We start from the raw sequence: 13849 nt of genomic DNA, 5'->3' as shown, positions 1-13849 counted from the left end.
TGCCACGACGCGGACGAGGTACCGTGCTAACAGCCCGGCGATGGCCATTGGACGCTTCGCGCGAGCAACGCAGGGAGAAGACGGGGGGCAACAGCGCTGTCTCGGTGGGGGATGCAGAAGGGCCCCATCCGCTCCAAGGTCTGCTCATCACGGGTCCTGCTATTTGCCGTCCGTTTTTTTGTCTTCCAACTTTTTGCTTTAAACTCAGCCTGCCTGCTTCCAACATCCCGAGGGACACACCGTAAGCACATGGTGATATGGGTGCTCCCCGCTGCGGACACTGTGCGGTGCCCCAGCCCCAGGGCCTTTTCAGGGAGTCGGTCTTCGCTGTGGCATAGTGCATATCAAGACTATGCGCACCGTCGCGTCTCGACCAACTTTCTTACGCCTTGCGAGGTCGAGGATGGAGCTCCTCGGGTAATCCCCATCCTCCAAGGCCGCCTGCTAACAGGGATTCGCGTTCGAGATAGAGGACGTTCTCAAACTGTGGTGGACTCCAGCAGACGTACTCGTACGAGCATACAGAGATTTGCAACAAGTCGTTTGTCTTGTCCGTATTATGGAAGTTGACCGATGCTACACACAAGAGAGAGAGACAGACAGCACGCAAACCGCAACATCGATATCCATGTGTGAGGGTTATACAAGTACACACGCAGTTCTCGTCATACAGCTGTATGTAAGAAGTACAATTGTATCTTGCTCCATCCTTGCTGCTGAATGCAAAAAAAATCCTTTCTGATTTCTGAGCGCGAGGCAAATTCAGAGTCACGCTGGGCCTCGACTTGCACCATCGACCGGTCTAGAATTCTTTTGCGCCGCCGACTAAGGACAGGGGCCGGAGGATGAAAAAACTGGGTTTTTAGGGCGGCAAAAAGGGAAGAAAAAAGCGTTACGCGGAAGATTTAGTGAAGGAGAGGTCGAGGACACCGGCCAGTCCAGGCTGTTCCTTTGGTTGCATTTTCTTCTCTTAGTTGAAGACCCTGTTGGAGACTTCAAGAACACCCACTAACATGAACGTTCGCGCATTCACGAGCTTGCGCAGATCATGTACTTTTTGGTGGCATAAGGTTGGCATGGCTGTTCCCATTTGAAGAGAAGCTGGAGGGTCTAGATCCACCCCAACATCGCCCCCTCCACCCGGGGAAAAAATGGATATCAGGGAAAGGAAAAAAGGAAAGAAAAGAAAAGAAAGAAGAAATGTTCAGGAAAAAGAGGGTTCGCCTAAGACATCTCGGTAGAGCAAGATCTGGGCGTCTTGCTGCATGACATTTGTTGAGAGATACAAGTAGGAACATGGTTGAATTGGGGGAAATGACGGCATGTCGGCCTTTTCACACAGGCATGCATGCAATACGGAAAAAGCAAGAGTAGTCTTCATGCGTTGTCCTTATTGACAAAACTGCTTCTGCGCAATGCATTGCGCCTCTCCAGGTGATGGTTTCATTACATCAGTTGCTCCCGGCAGGTATTCGCCCTCTCAGAGTTGATGCGTCTCGTCATGCCCGGCGGTGATGACCTACTGCCTGTTAGGTATCATACCTCATGTATTTCATGTGGTAACGGAATACAGGTATGGCACCAAATTGCGTAGGAAAACCAGAGACTTCATGTTGACTGCAGACACGTGGTGGGTTCGCCTCCAAAACGCCTGGGAGCAATTTGTCCAGGTTGTCTCGAGGAAATAATAGAGATGACGTGCCTCTAGTACCTGAAGGCGAAAATATACCCGTTCTTGCCATTATCCCTCGTAGGCTTTGCTCCGACTACTCTCTATGTACTTTGCAGATCCTGCCATTTCATGAAATCCATATTGAATGACATCGCTGAACCGTTTTCCATCGCCGGAATGGCCTTCATCAAGTTAAAAGCATCTAGAAGCACGCATTGGCAATGCCCATCATACTATGAGAGTGCTACACCCTGAACAGGATAAGACCTTCTTGTCCATCTCATTTAACATACACGTTTGTTACAAGTCAAACGCAGATAGCAGCAGAACATGACGTTGCAGAGCTCTGATATCAATTAGTGCTAGTAGCCGAGTACTTCCGGCCTTACCCTCAGAAGGCTATCGCAAGAGTGTTTGAGTGTTCCTCGGCTCAAGAGTGGCTTCAAGATCGACAAACGTCGATAAAGGACCGCTCGTCCAATTGTTGCAACACTTCGTAATCAACGTATCTTCCAGTGCTCCGTCCAAACCCTAGAGGCTGTTCATCCGAAATTTCCTCCACAGCCAAGAGTACATGCATGGTGCTCTCTGCTGAGTGCGGTTCTCGCCTACACTCTTTGTCTCGTCTTGCCGCGCGAGATGGCCGGGTGCCATCCCGAGCGGAGAAACAGGTGGGGGCCGAAAAGACGAAGATGGCACAGCACCCTTGTAAGCCTGTCTCGAGGCCCTTATCACACAATTCCGTCTTGCAGCTTGTCTGCAGTTGATTAGTTGTTGCTACTACATAGTATTGGGGAAAGGCGTGGTGTTGGATTTGAGAAGCAAAATGCCACAGCGGAAGAGGCGTCGCCATCTCAAAGCCAAGAGGCAAGAGGTCAAGTCAGCTTACTCAGCCCTCTCTGGCTTCCACCGGGATGGCAGAGCAAAGTGTCTTGTCCACGCCACGCTACGAAGAAGGTTGATGCACAAGAACGGGAGGATTTGGGTCCCTTGCATGGCATGAGGTGCTTGTAGTATTGTATGGCGGCTTGAAAGACGGTAGTGATAGTGATGATAGTGCTATGGATGCATGTGTGAACCAACAACGAAGCTCCTCGCAGCTCGCATTTCCCCTCTTTAAAGCACCGCAAAGGATGGCTCCCAGACCGTAAGATTGGTGGCGCCCAGGCACCGCTTAAAGCCAGAGACAGGCCCAATGGCCAAGACGCACGCCGGCACACCAGTGGCGCCACCCATCTGGCCGTGTCACCGAATAGGAACTCGAGGGCGTTGATGCGCGAACCCATGGAACACGAAGAAGTGCTTGTGCTAACTCGTACTCCGTGGTACTACAACTCCGAACCAACATGTTGCGGATGGATGCCGAGCCGGGCGATAGCTGCTGCAAGAAACGTGCTCGGCATCACCAGCAGCAAGGGATCGGGCGCATAAACCACGAGCTCCTGCGGCCGAACTATCCATCTCATTTCGATATTCTCCTCGCTCCCAGTCAAAGACCTTGACGGAAAAAAAAGGCACTCAACCGCTGTCGCATTCGCCCATCACGGCCGTCCTCATTGGCCCGGCGCCGCCAATCGTGCCATGCATCTGCGATCGTGGGCGCTTAAAACAACTGGAGAGCCGCCGCTGCGATTGGCCCGGCCGGTTGCCTGTCACCCGCCAGCCGCCCAATCAGGGCCCGTGCAGCCCATCACAGGCTCAAGCGCCCGCACCCTGCAGAGACCAGCCCTAAGTGCTTCCCCACCTCCCCCCCCGGCGAGCAGCGCTGAGCTGCCGTCCAAGCAGTGCAAGCAGTGGCCTCAGTGGTTCGCTGAAAGGACCGAGTGGCAGCAGCCAAGAGGCGCCGGTTCCCTCTCACGGGCCCTTTAAACGGCCTGCATCCCCCCTTCAAAGCAGCGGAGGGATGGGGGATTCGATCTTGATCTGATTTGATTTGACAAGTTTGCGACGACTTCGACTGCAGGAGCTGAGCGTGTTTCCGCAGTGGCTTTGACGATTTCATCTTGGCAGAAGAAAAGAGACAGACAGCCTGGAGCTGAAGCACGGGCGTCATTTCTCTGCTGCATCTCGACGACAACTCAGAGACGAGCTGAGAGAGACCTTGGGCGCGGACGCAGCGGATCGATCGATCGGGTTCGGAGCGCGTCTGCAGACATGAGCCTCTGAGCCTGCCGCGAATCTGAGCTCCCTGCATACGATACATGCAACCAACGACCGGAGGATCCGATTTCGGACAGACCATTCAGTATCGCGAGCGACCCGAGTCGACCAGCAAGAGATAGGAACATTCTCCATCAACCGACGCAAGAGAGAAGAAGACGTATAGACCTTAAGACGACCAAAATGGGCATCCTGAGCAACACTCGCTCCCGGCCGTGGACCTATCACGTCCTCCATCGCAAATGGCCCCGAGTCCCGCGGCTGGCCATCCGCTGGCTGATGCTGGTGGAATTCATCGGCCTCGTGCCCATCCTCACCATCTTCGGCCTCTCCCAGCCGGACCTCTATCGAACCGCCATGTGGAAGATTGGCTGGGACCACCGCCTCAACTCGAACCCCGACGTCATCCTCTTCGCCTATGCCAACCATGTGCCTCAGCCAAAACTGCCTCTCATCTGGTCCAGAACGTCAGTTGTATCTGCGAAGAAAGAGGAATAAAAGCAAAGAAAATCCGTGTGCTGACTGCTCAACAGATTTACCGACTACAATGTCGCCATCTCCGTCATCTCGCTCTTCTTCCTCCTCACCAAGCTCATTGCCGTCATCATGCGGATTTGGTATCCCATCGTGTCCACTGTCGCCAGCATCGCCCTGGTTGCGCTCTACACCGTCAGCGTCTACGGCCAGGTCGGCCCCGACCACAGCGACCCGAGATATCCGGCGCCGGCAGCGTGGTACTTTCGATATGGCTGCGACATGGCCAAGCCGTATGGGCAGCTTACCAACTGCAAGATTGCGCAGGCCTCGCTCTTCATCACACTGTACATGCTGTACGTCGCCCAGTGTCCACCAGTGCATTTGCAATTTTCATGCTAACTTTCCTTCTCTCTCTCAGTACCGCTTACTTGATCATGCTCGGATTTTCGCTCTATGCCATGTGGCCCAACCCGCTCAACAACTTGGACACCGACGAAGATGAGGACGACGAGGCGGCGAGCATCAAGGATGGCAAGAGCGTGGAGATGAGCGGCCTCAAGACGCAGTGGGCATCGGGAGCCATGCCCTACACGCCCAGGACGCAGGCCTTTCACACGCTCGACCGCAAGCTCCCGCTAAGACAGGAGCACGAGGCCATGATGTACTCTTGAAAGCCATGCGCTTCTTCTTTGTACCTTCATACTTTCTTTTGTCCCCTTGATGTATGCCTGTTGATGAATGGGCGGGTTGGGCTCGCCCGATGGGAAAACCGGCGCAAGGCGTTCCATGCTTGCATGCATGCAAAACGGTGGTTAATGATGCAAAGGCCCTGGAGGCCGCGATGAGGCACACTTACAGAAACTGCCTGCCACCCCTTTCTTGATTATCTTGTCTCCTTTGTCCTGTACATATAACAGATCTATATACCCACATATGATGAACAATTCAGATCTAAATTGGCTGTTAATTCCATCCGGAGTCGGGAGGTGTAAGTAATCAAGTCGAGTCAAGACGGGCTCTTCCGTTCCGGCCCAGTTCCCGGAATCGCCTCAATCCAGACCGGCCCGGCCTCTGCACACAGGCAATAAACGGCCACAGAATGGAGATTCCCGCTGGAGGCACTCCAACTCCACCGGCTCAGGCCCTCTTTTAGAGATCGAACCCTGCAAATCGCAACCCTCGGCAATGTGTCCCCCCTCAAACCCCGCCTGCAACTGCTTGAATCATGGACGTCACCGGTTTGCGCATCGCCGTGTCACCCCGTTGGACGTCACAGCCTCTTGTTTTCCCCCGCCTCCAACCGCACTTCTCGAACCCGGGCCGGTCTTGTTTGAGGCGCGCCTATTCCTCCGCATTTCGCATTTCCAATCCACAGCAATTCGTCCACTCCAATTGCCCAGGCTGCCGGTTCCTGTCTGAGAAATCGTGAAGCCGAAATATATTAGCTTGACTCGTTCCTCCTTTTTTTTTGTTGGTCTTCTTCTCCCCTCTTTTTTTCCTGTCCCTCATGGCTTTGTTGCATAAACTTGCTTCTCCCTCGGCTCTTCGCTTCGCTCCCGGTATATCGTCACTCCTCGTCAGAAGAGCTTCCACCATGGCCCCCAAGGTGAGTTTGCGCAATTTGTCTACGGAACCAACTGCAACAAAAAAGACTAACCCAATGCTACAGCTCAGAGATCCGTCCCTGCTGAAGCAGAACGTCTGCTACGTCAATGGCGAGTGGGTAGCCGCCAAGTCGGGCAAGACGTTCAAGGTTCACGGTAAGCCGCCACCAACCGTCAGATGCCAAATTCCCATCGCTGTGTCTCTCTACCGCTACCAAAGCGAACGATGACTGACTGTTTGCCTGTCTTCCTCCATCGCCAGACCCTGCCACCGGCGAAGTGATCGGAACAGCCCCCGAGTTCACGCCCGCCGACACCGAGTCCGCCATCACCGCCGCCGCCGACGCCTTCAAGTCCTTCCGCACGCTGACCGGCCGCGAGCGCGCCAAACTGCTGCGCAAGTGGTACGACCTGGCGGTGGAAAACGCCGAGGACATTGCCCAGCTCATCACCTGGGAGAACGGAAAGCCGATTGCGGATGCCAGGGGCGAGGCTTCGTATGCCGCCAACTTCTTTGAGTGGTTCAGCGAGGAGGCGCCGCGCACATATGGCGATGTCATCCCTGCCACCGTGCCTGGAAACCGGGTGTGGACTATCAAGGAGCCTGTTGGTGTCTGCGGCTTGATTACTCCGTACGTGGACCAACCCGGCAACTCGCCTTTATGGGCATCATGTTTCTGTGTACCTGTTTTGCTAACGCAGTCCGAATGCAGATGGAACTTCCCCGCCGCCATGATCACGCGAAAGATTGGCCCAGCTCTGGCTGCTGGCTGCACCGTCGTCTGCAAGGCTCCCGGGGAGACGCCCTTCACGGCCCTGGCGCTGGCTGAGCTGGCTCACCGCGCGGGCATCCCCAAGGGCGTTGTCAACATCGTGACGACGCTGGACAACACCATTGCCATTGGCGAGCAGCTGACGACGCATCCCACCATCAAGAAGGTTTCCTTCACCGGCTCCACGACCGTCGGCAAGCTGTTGATGAAGCAGTCATCCGGCACGCTCAAGAAGTTGTCCTTGGAGCTCGGTGGAAACTCTCCCTTTATCGTCTTTGACGACGCAGACATTGACGTAGCCGTGACGGCGGCCATCACGTCCAAGTTCCGCTCCTCGGGCCAGACCTGCGTGTGCGCCAACCGAATCTACGTCCAGGAGGGCGTCTACGAGGCCTTTGTGAACAGGTTTGTCGAAAAGGTCAAGTCCTTCAAGGTCGGCAACGGTTTCGCCGAGGGCACCACCCACGGCCCGCTGATCCACGACCGCGCCGTCTCCAAGGTCGACGCCCACGTCCAGGACGCCATCAAGAAGGGCGCAAAGCTCCTCGTCGGCGGCCAGAAGCTGCCCGACATTGGCTCCAACTTCTTCGACCTCACCGTCCTGCGCGACATGACGGCGGACATGCAGCTCGCCTCTGAGGAGACGTTTGGCCCCGTTGCCGGTCTCTTCCCGTTCAAGACGGAGGCCGAGGTCGTTGCGCTGGCCAACAACTCCGAGGTCGGCCTCGCTGGCTACTTCTGCTCCCGCGACCTCGAGCGGGTACACCGAGTTGCCGAGGCTCTGGAGGTTGGCATGATTGGTGTCAACACGGGCATCATCTCCGACCCGGCGGCGCCGTTTGGTGGTGTCAAGGAGAGCGGCTTCGGCAGGGAGGGGTCAAAGTATGGTATTGCAGAGTACCAGGTCACCAAGATGATTACCTACGGCGGCATGGGCAAGCCTCTGCAGAGCTAAATGTGGGATGATTGTAAGAGTAGATTAGCGTTGTTTTTGACATGATGAAATCAAAATAATGAGACTGTACATATATACCTAGATGTTGACTTGAACCAGAATCTGGGTTGTATGATATGAGTCTTCTTCCCGCCATCATGATATACGTAGAGCGCCTTTCGGTTAAGACGGCGGTTTCAGTCCAGCGAATAGCAACCACGCTATACCAGAATGCCAAAAGGGCCAATACTCGGGATCACATCTTGCTCTGCCCAACTCAATCTCTGCCTACGCTCTCATTCACCCATACAGCAAAGACGGCATCTCAAAAAGGCTTCGAATTATTGCAAGCGACTACTAGGTAGTAGCTACTACAAAGGTCTATAGGCTTCTTTAGCAGACAAGCTCCACAATACCAGTCACACGACACAGACTATGTGGCGCAGTGGCTAGCGCAGTCGCCTTACATGCAATAACGCGAAAGGTCGCAGGTTCGAACCCTGCCATGGTCATTTCCTTCTTTTGCTGGAAAAGCATCTCTTTTTTTTTTTCTTTGTGCAGTTTCACTCATCTTGAAGCTTTTGGACTCTCCTCGTGTAAAGTTCTGAGAGCGAAGAGGACGGTCGCGGTGTAATTGATATCTATGTAACTGGCTGTGCGGTTTGCGGTTGCTCGAGAGAAGTATGGGCGGGGTTAGAAGAGAGCTTGTATGTAACTTGAACTTCATTCAGAATGTGCCACGGTCGAGGACATCTGTCTATTGTATGGCTAGAACCTAATTGGAGATCTGCTTCAGTGAGTATAGGAAGCATTTTGGGAATGATGATTGTATATATATCCGAAATAGACCTTATTCAAACTCCTCCAGGGAAGTCATTCGTTCCCCAAAGCTGTTTTGCCGTTGCTCTGGCTTGCACCAAGCATCGTTTTATCTTATCAGCCCACCAGGTACAGGTACGTCACCCCCACCTCCCGCATGGAAGCTTCTGCAAGCTCTTAACAGAAACGTACAAGCATCAACCACCCAAGACTCGACAACAACCCAATTCCACCCCAAACTCCATCACTCATCATGGCATTGCCTCGCTCCAGCAGCCTCATCAGCCATGGCATGCGCCTCATCGCGCAAGCGGAAGGGTAGAAACAACCATCTATAGCACCCCAATTGTCCCAAACTCACAAGATAGTACTAACATACATGGAAACAATCACAGCCGGCACCTCGCCAGCCTCTCTCCTCCGACGACCGCCTCATTGACGACCCTCACACGAATTTCTTCCACCCCATCCTCCGCCCGCTCATTCAACACCTCAGCAAGCCTCCTCAAAAAGCGCAAAATCGCCCCCGCGAGCAACAGCCCATCCCACTCCCACTCACCATCCTCCTCAACACCACCATCCTCCCCCAAGGCCGACAAGAGCAGCAACAACAACAGCCCGCAGCCTAACCCCGAAGACCCCCTCGACTTCTCCTCCGTCCTCGCCGCCTACGCCACCATAGACGCCCACTTCAAGGCCCAGCTTCAGGCCGTCCTCCACGGCGGCCGCTTCAACCCCGACGTCCTCGGCGCCCTCCCCGTGACGGTAAAGTCCCCCGACGACCCCGAGCACCACGCCAAGGCGACCTTCCCGCTGCGCGAGCTCGCCCAGATCGTGCCCCGCTCGGGGAGGATCATCTCCCTGCTCGTCAACGAGCGCGAGTACATCAAGCCCATCATGTCCGCCGTCCAGGCCAGCAAGGACTTCAACCAGCAGCCCCAGCGCTCCGAGGACAACGAGCTCGAGCTGCTGCTGCGCGTCGAGATGGAGCGCAAGGAGGACCTCGTGCGGCGCGTCAAGGAGGCCTGCCAGGCGTGGAGGGAGCGCGTGCGGCAGGCGCGCACCAAGCACGAGAAGGCCCTCAAGGAGTGGAAGAAGAACGGGACCGTGCTGCCGGACGTGGTGAGGAAGGCGGACAAGGAGCTGCAGAAGGTGCAGGATAAGAAGATGAAGGAGATCGATGGCGAGGAGGCGCAGGTGATCAAGCAGCTTGATCGAAGGTAGAGGACGAGTTTTCAAATTTGATATATGTGGTACTGCTTTTTCAGATACCATGTTGTTCACTTTGTATATAATGCATTTACTTAAATCTCAAATATCATAACGTTTTCCATATCAAACGAATCCGTATCTTTATACCATCCTTATTTTTTACTCGTACAAGATAATAACCCCCCCTTAAACCTCGCGTTTCCCAACCCCCTTTACGACGCCTTCGCCTGGCTCTTCACAGCCCCCTTCCCACCAACCGCCAACAACGACACCAGCTTCTTCTCAAACCTCTCCACATCCCGCTGCGTGTACGTCCCGGCCCGCAAATGCCACGCCCTCGCGATGCCCACCGGGTCCGTCGCAAACTTGGGCGCCTCGTGCTTGCCCTGCACCGCGTGATCCACGACGACCTTGCGCACGGCCTCCTCCGCGTCCCGGATGATGGGCTCGCGCGGCATCTCCTCCTCGGCCTTGCCCTCGGCGAGCAGCCTCTCCCGCCTCTGCTCCTGCAGGTACCGCTCCGCCGCCTCGCGCGCCTTGCCGTCGGCAAAGAAGCGCACCCCGCCGTTGCCCTCCACCTCGGCCGCGTAGCTCTTGGCCTGCAGGTTCTGCGGCACGCCGACGGGGTCCCCCCGCGCGCCGAGCACGGCCAGGTCCTCCATGACGGCCGCCAGCCGGGCCTCCGGCGTCGACGACGGCGCCGCCGGCACAAACGCCGCCAGGTCCTCCTTGCTCAGCGACGGCTTGTACTCGGTCCTCGTGCCGAACCGCGCCGCGTCGTCAAACTGCTGCTCCTGCGGATCCATCCTCTCAAACGGATCCTGCCGCTTGCCCCTCGGCCCCGCGGCGCCGGCCTTGCTGTCGCCGGCCTCGCCATCTGGCTTCTTCGTCGTCGCCGTTCTGCCCCGTCCGCCGCCGCCGCCCCCTCGGCCGCCGCCCTGCGCAGAGCCGCCCCGTCCCCTCGCGGCGCCCGCGAACCGATTCCCGCTCGGCGAAGCAGCACGAGGAGCACCACCTGCAGCAGCACCGCCTCGCCCTCGTCCTCGCAGCCCACCCCGCCCCCTCAGCATCCCTCCTCTGGGCAGACTCCGCACATCAATGACCCTGGGCTGCTGCGCCTGCGAGCCGTCCGCCGCATTCGTTGGTTTCCGTGACTCCTGAGCACTGCTGTTCCGGTCCTTGACGAGGGCATTGATCTCGCTGACCGCCGCCCGGGTCCGCTGTCGAGCCGTGGTAGGCCTGGCATTTCCGCTGCCGCTGCCGCTGCCGCTGTTGTTGGTCGGAGGGGAAGAAGAAGCCTCGTCGAGTTGCGATTGCGTCGTGGAGAAGTGGCGGAAGTAGCCTCTCAGGGCTTGTCCGGCCTGCGCCAGCTCTGGCCTCGCCCGGTACACCGAGCGGAGTGTCTGAGAGCTCATGGCTGGCTGTGTGGGTTTTGGTGGTGGTTTGGGAGTCTGTGTCGTTGTGGAAAAGTGGGATGATGGACGGGATGCGAAGAATCCAAATTTCTGTCGTGTGATGACTAAGCGCTCAAGGACGCTTCAAAGCCGCTCCCATTAATACAGCGAGGAGCACAAGTAATAAGGCGATTAAATAATATCAATAAGCATCTCAAATTCATATGGCATTGGAGTTGTTTTATCGCTACAGTCTTGATTGGCATAGACAAGACAACGTTCAGATATTACGATACTATATCGATGGAATAGAATCCCGAGCACCATCACAGGCTGAGTCACACGAGCGTCGTCACACATTTGGACCTTGTCTTCTCCATTCCCTTGTTTTTGTCGCTTTTCTTCCTTGAGGATATTCCCATAGAGCTTCTACTCCAAGCTAGCCTGAGTGGGAAGCACATCGTCCAACGCCGTAAATGATGCTGCGAAAGCTTCCAGCGCGAGCCCATCTTGTATGAGGCCGCAGTCAACGCTTCCCAGGTCCTGTGAATGTAGACCTCCAGACCTCCCTTGCTTACACGACTCATACACCAACCCATACACTATCCCATGTCTGTGGCGCCGATTTGTATTGAGAAGAAGACAAGAAGAGCAAGAAAACAAAAGAAGAAAGAATAACTGATAAGATGTTGATAACCGCCCGGCCATAGAGAGTGAGGCCCAATAACAAAGGCGCAGTGCCAAGATACCGTTCCAGGCCTTGGCTCAGACAATTACGTCTTGCTGCTCTGATAAAGCCAGTCAAACCGACTGCACGACACGGTTGTTACCCCGTGGCTGCGGCAGCCACATATGCTGTGTTGTCTCGCCATCCTTGATCACATGGGCACGTAGCCCCTCTCGAGATATCGTATAAGGATGGATGGCGCCGTCTGCTGGCAAATCTCAAGTCTTCTCTTTTCCAACTGTTTTTCTGCCATGAAAAAAGAAACAGAGACACGAAGAGAAGGAGACGCAGAGAGGGGAGAGTAAGGAAATGGAGAGATGGCCCGCGGGCGCAGTCTCTCGGAACTCGTGCGGTTAGACACTCTGTGGCATAACACTCGCAGGCTGTCCCAATCGTTAGCTAACAAGTCGACTTGACGGTTCAACAGCTCACTCACAGGACTGTTTAACATCTGCTGGCGTTTGCTGCGGCCCTTCTTGATGTGGCTCTTGAGAGCGCTGGAGTCGAGGGGCTTCAGAAGCTCGAAGCTGCATAGCAACTCGGACGACACGGACATGACGGCACCCCAATTGTCGAATTCACCACAATACTGCCGGCTGTTAGTCAGAAACGACAACGGCAGCAGAGGCCAGAGCGCATGCTCGAGACTTACATTTGGCGCACTGAAAACGGTCACCAGAACTCGGTCGTTGAAGAACTCGTAGCCGTCTTCCACCACCATGTGGGCGCGGCAGACCAGGTCAAAGTCGTGCGTGGCCAGGAAATCGGTAATGACCCGTTTTCCGAAGCAGTAACTCACACCTCGCTCGTTGGCTTCCCAATCTTGCTCCATATCGGCCGGGTCGGCCCAGAGAAGATCGTTGAGCAGCCCATAGTCGGGAACGTCGGTAGGGCGAGCAATGTTGCGAATGTCGTCCATGTGGCTCAGCGCGGGCGACAGGCCTCCGTGGACGCAAAAGATCTTGCCGGCAACAATGGCGGCGATGGGAAGCGTGTTGAAGCAGTCGATGAACGTCTTCCAGATCTTGATGTTGCACCGTCGCTTGCATTCGTCATAGAAGCCATAGACTCGGGTCACGTTGGCGCACTCGTGGTTGCCTCGCAGCAGGAAGAAGTTCTCGGGAAACTTGAGCTTGTAGCAGAGCAGCAGCAGAATCGTCTCGAGGGACTGCTTGCCTCTGTCGACGTAGTCTCCGAGGAAGAGGTAGTTGGACGTGGGGGGGAAGCCGCACATCTCGAACATGCGGATGAGGTCGGTATATTGGCCATGGACGTCGCCGACAATCTTGACCGGGGCGTCGAGCTCCAGCAGGGCGGGCTGGGCCAGGAACACCTCTCGCACCCGCGCACAGATGGCCATGATCTCCGCATTCTTAAGGCATACACTCTTGGTGACCTTGCCGGCGTATCCAGCGTCGAGGAGGCGCTTGATGTAATCGTCAAGGTCCATCTCCTTGATCTCGTCCATGCCCATGGTATCATTCTTTGGCTTCTTTGGCGGCTTCTTGACGGGGGCATCTTCGCGCTTCACCAGGATGGACTGGCCCGGGGACAGCAGATGCGTGTTGAGGCTGGCGTTGGCCGAGGGCGGCTGGTCGGAGACGTGGTCGACCTCGCCCGAGGCTTGCGCGGCGCTTACATCGTGGGTGCCGCTCTTGACCGATTCGGAGACGGGCGACGGCGGCGGTATCTGACCGTCCCCGTCCTCGTGCGAGGGCGGGTCCGACGACAGATCGACCGAGTTTCCCCTCAGCGGGATCGTATCGCTGCTGCGGCCGGAACGCGAGATGCTGGAGCGGCCACTCTTGCCCGAGCGAACGGAGGCGGCATCGGCCGCGTCGCCGTTGCCCACGATGGAGTTCCTCGGGCTGTCAGTCTTGCCGCTCCCCGGGATTTTAGACCGCAACCCGCGAAAAGACCGAGTCGAGTCCTTGGTGTCCGACTTGCTGAAGGAAGGGTACGACTGGAGAGCGTCTCCGGAGCCGGAGCCGTTCTTGGAAGAGGAGCCGCCCTCCTTGGAAGATTGGTTGCCCATTATGGGTTGTGAGCGGGAGCGTGAGGTGTAGAGAGCCCGCGG

At 56.1% G+C, this 13849-nt stretch overlaps 6 protein-coding genes and 1 non-coding gene across 7 annotated transcripts; 4 read left to right on the top strand and 3 right to left on the bottom strand.

The window, feature by feature from the left end:
• Nucleotides 1-4015: 4015 nt before the first annotated feature.
• Nucleotides 4016-4980, top strand: BBK36DRAFT_1166738 (hypothetical protein; the record flags this gene model as incomplete). Its single annotated transcript, XM_024894953.1, has 3 exons — nucleotides 4016-4299; nucleotides 4366-4662; nucleotides 4728-4980. 3 exons carry the CDS (start codon nucleotides 4016-4018, stop codon nucleotides 4978-4980), a joined length of 834 nt encoding a protein of 277 aa, XP_024752175.1.
• A 617-nt stretch (nucleotides 4981-5597) lies between these two features.
• On the top strand, nucleotides 5598-7714 carry BBK36DRAFT_168147 (succinate-semialdehyde dehydrogenase NADP+). Its single transcript, XM_024897796.1, is given in 8 exon segments — nucleotides 5598-5678; nucleotides 5705-5718; nucleotides 5747-5771; nucleotides 5799-5915; nucleotides 5979-6069; nucleotides 6176-6545; nucleotides 6627-7641; nucleotides 7653-7714. 4 exon segments carry the CDS (start codon nucleotides 5817-5819, stop codon nucleotides 7639-7641), a joined length of 1575 nt encoding a protein of 524 aa, XP_024752174.1. The 5' UTR covers nucleotides 5598-5678; nucleotides 5705-5718; nucleotides 5747-5771; nucleotides 5799-5816; the 3' UTR covers nucleotides 7653-7714.
• A 337-nt stretch (nucleotides 7715-8051) lies between these two features.
• On the top strand, nucleotides 8052-8132 carry BBK36DRAFT_t52. Its single transcript has one exon. It is a non-coding gene; the product is annotated as a tRNA-Val (tRNA).
• A 560-nt stretch (nucleotides 8133-8692) lies between these two features.
• On the top strand, nucleotides 8693-9663 carry BBK36DRAFT_1192207 (ribosome recycling factor; the record flags this gene model as incomplete). The annotated part of the gene is made up of 2 exons (XM_024896755.1): nucleotides 8693-8757; nucleotides 8835-9663. The coding sequence occupies 2 exons, from the start codon at nucleotides 8693-8695 to the stop codon at nucleotides 9661-9663; spliced, it is 894 nt and encodes a 297-aa protein (XP_024752173.1).
• Nucleotides 9664-9863: 200 nt separating this feature from the next.
• BBK36DRAFT_1166735 (hypothetical protein) lies at nucleotides 9864-10721 on the bottom strand (the record flags this gene model as incomplete). Its single annotated transcript, XM_024894952.1, has 1 exon — nucleotides 9864-10721. The coding sequence occupies one exon, from the start codon at nucleotides 10719-10721 to the stop codon at nucleotides 9864-9866; it is 858 nt and encodes a 285-aa protein (XP_024752172.1).
• A 24-nt stretch (nucleotides 10722-10745) lies between these two features.
• On the bottom strand, nucleotides 10746-11066 carry BBK36DRAFT_2217 (hypothetical protein; the record flags this gene model as incomplete). The annotated part of the gene is made up of 1 exon (XM_024897934.1): nucleotides 10746-11066. A coding segment is annotated over one exon (321 nt), but the record flags the coding sequence as incomplete, so codon positions are not given.
• Nucleotides 11067-12125: 1059 nt separating this feature from the next.
• BBK36DRAFT_1112782 (phospho protein phosphatase PPZ) lies at nucleotides 12126-13807 on the bottom strand (the record flags this gene model as incomplete). The annotated part of the gene is made up of 3 exons (XM_024889838.1): nucleotides 12126-12155; nucleotides 12209-12361; nucleotides 12425-13807. 3 exons carry the CDS (start codon nucleotides 13805-13807, stop codon nucleotides 12126-12128), a joined length of 1566 nt encoding a protein of 521 aa, XP_024752170.1.
• Nucleotides 13808-13849: the final 42 nt, after the last annotated feature.

Source organism: Trichoderma citrinoviride (assembly GCF_003025115.1).
Source record: "Trichoderma citrinoviride strain TUCIM 6016 unplaced genomic scaffold BBK36scaffold_3, whole genome shotgun sequence".
Taxonomy (NCBI): Eukaryota; Fungi; Ascomycota; class Sordariomycetes; order Hypocreales; family Hypocreaceae; genus Trichoderma; species Trichoderma citrinoviride.
The sequence above is the reverse complement of the archived record's forward strand: the minus strand, read 5'-3'. Positions and strand labels throughout refer to the sequence as shown.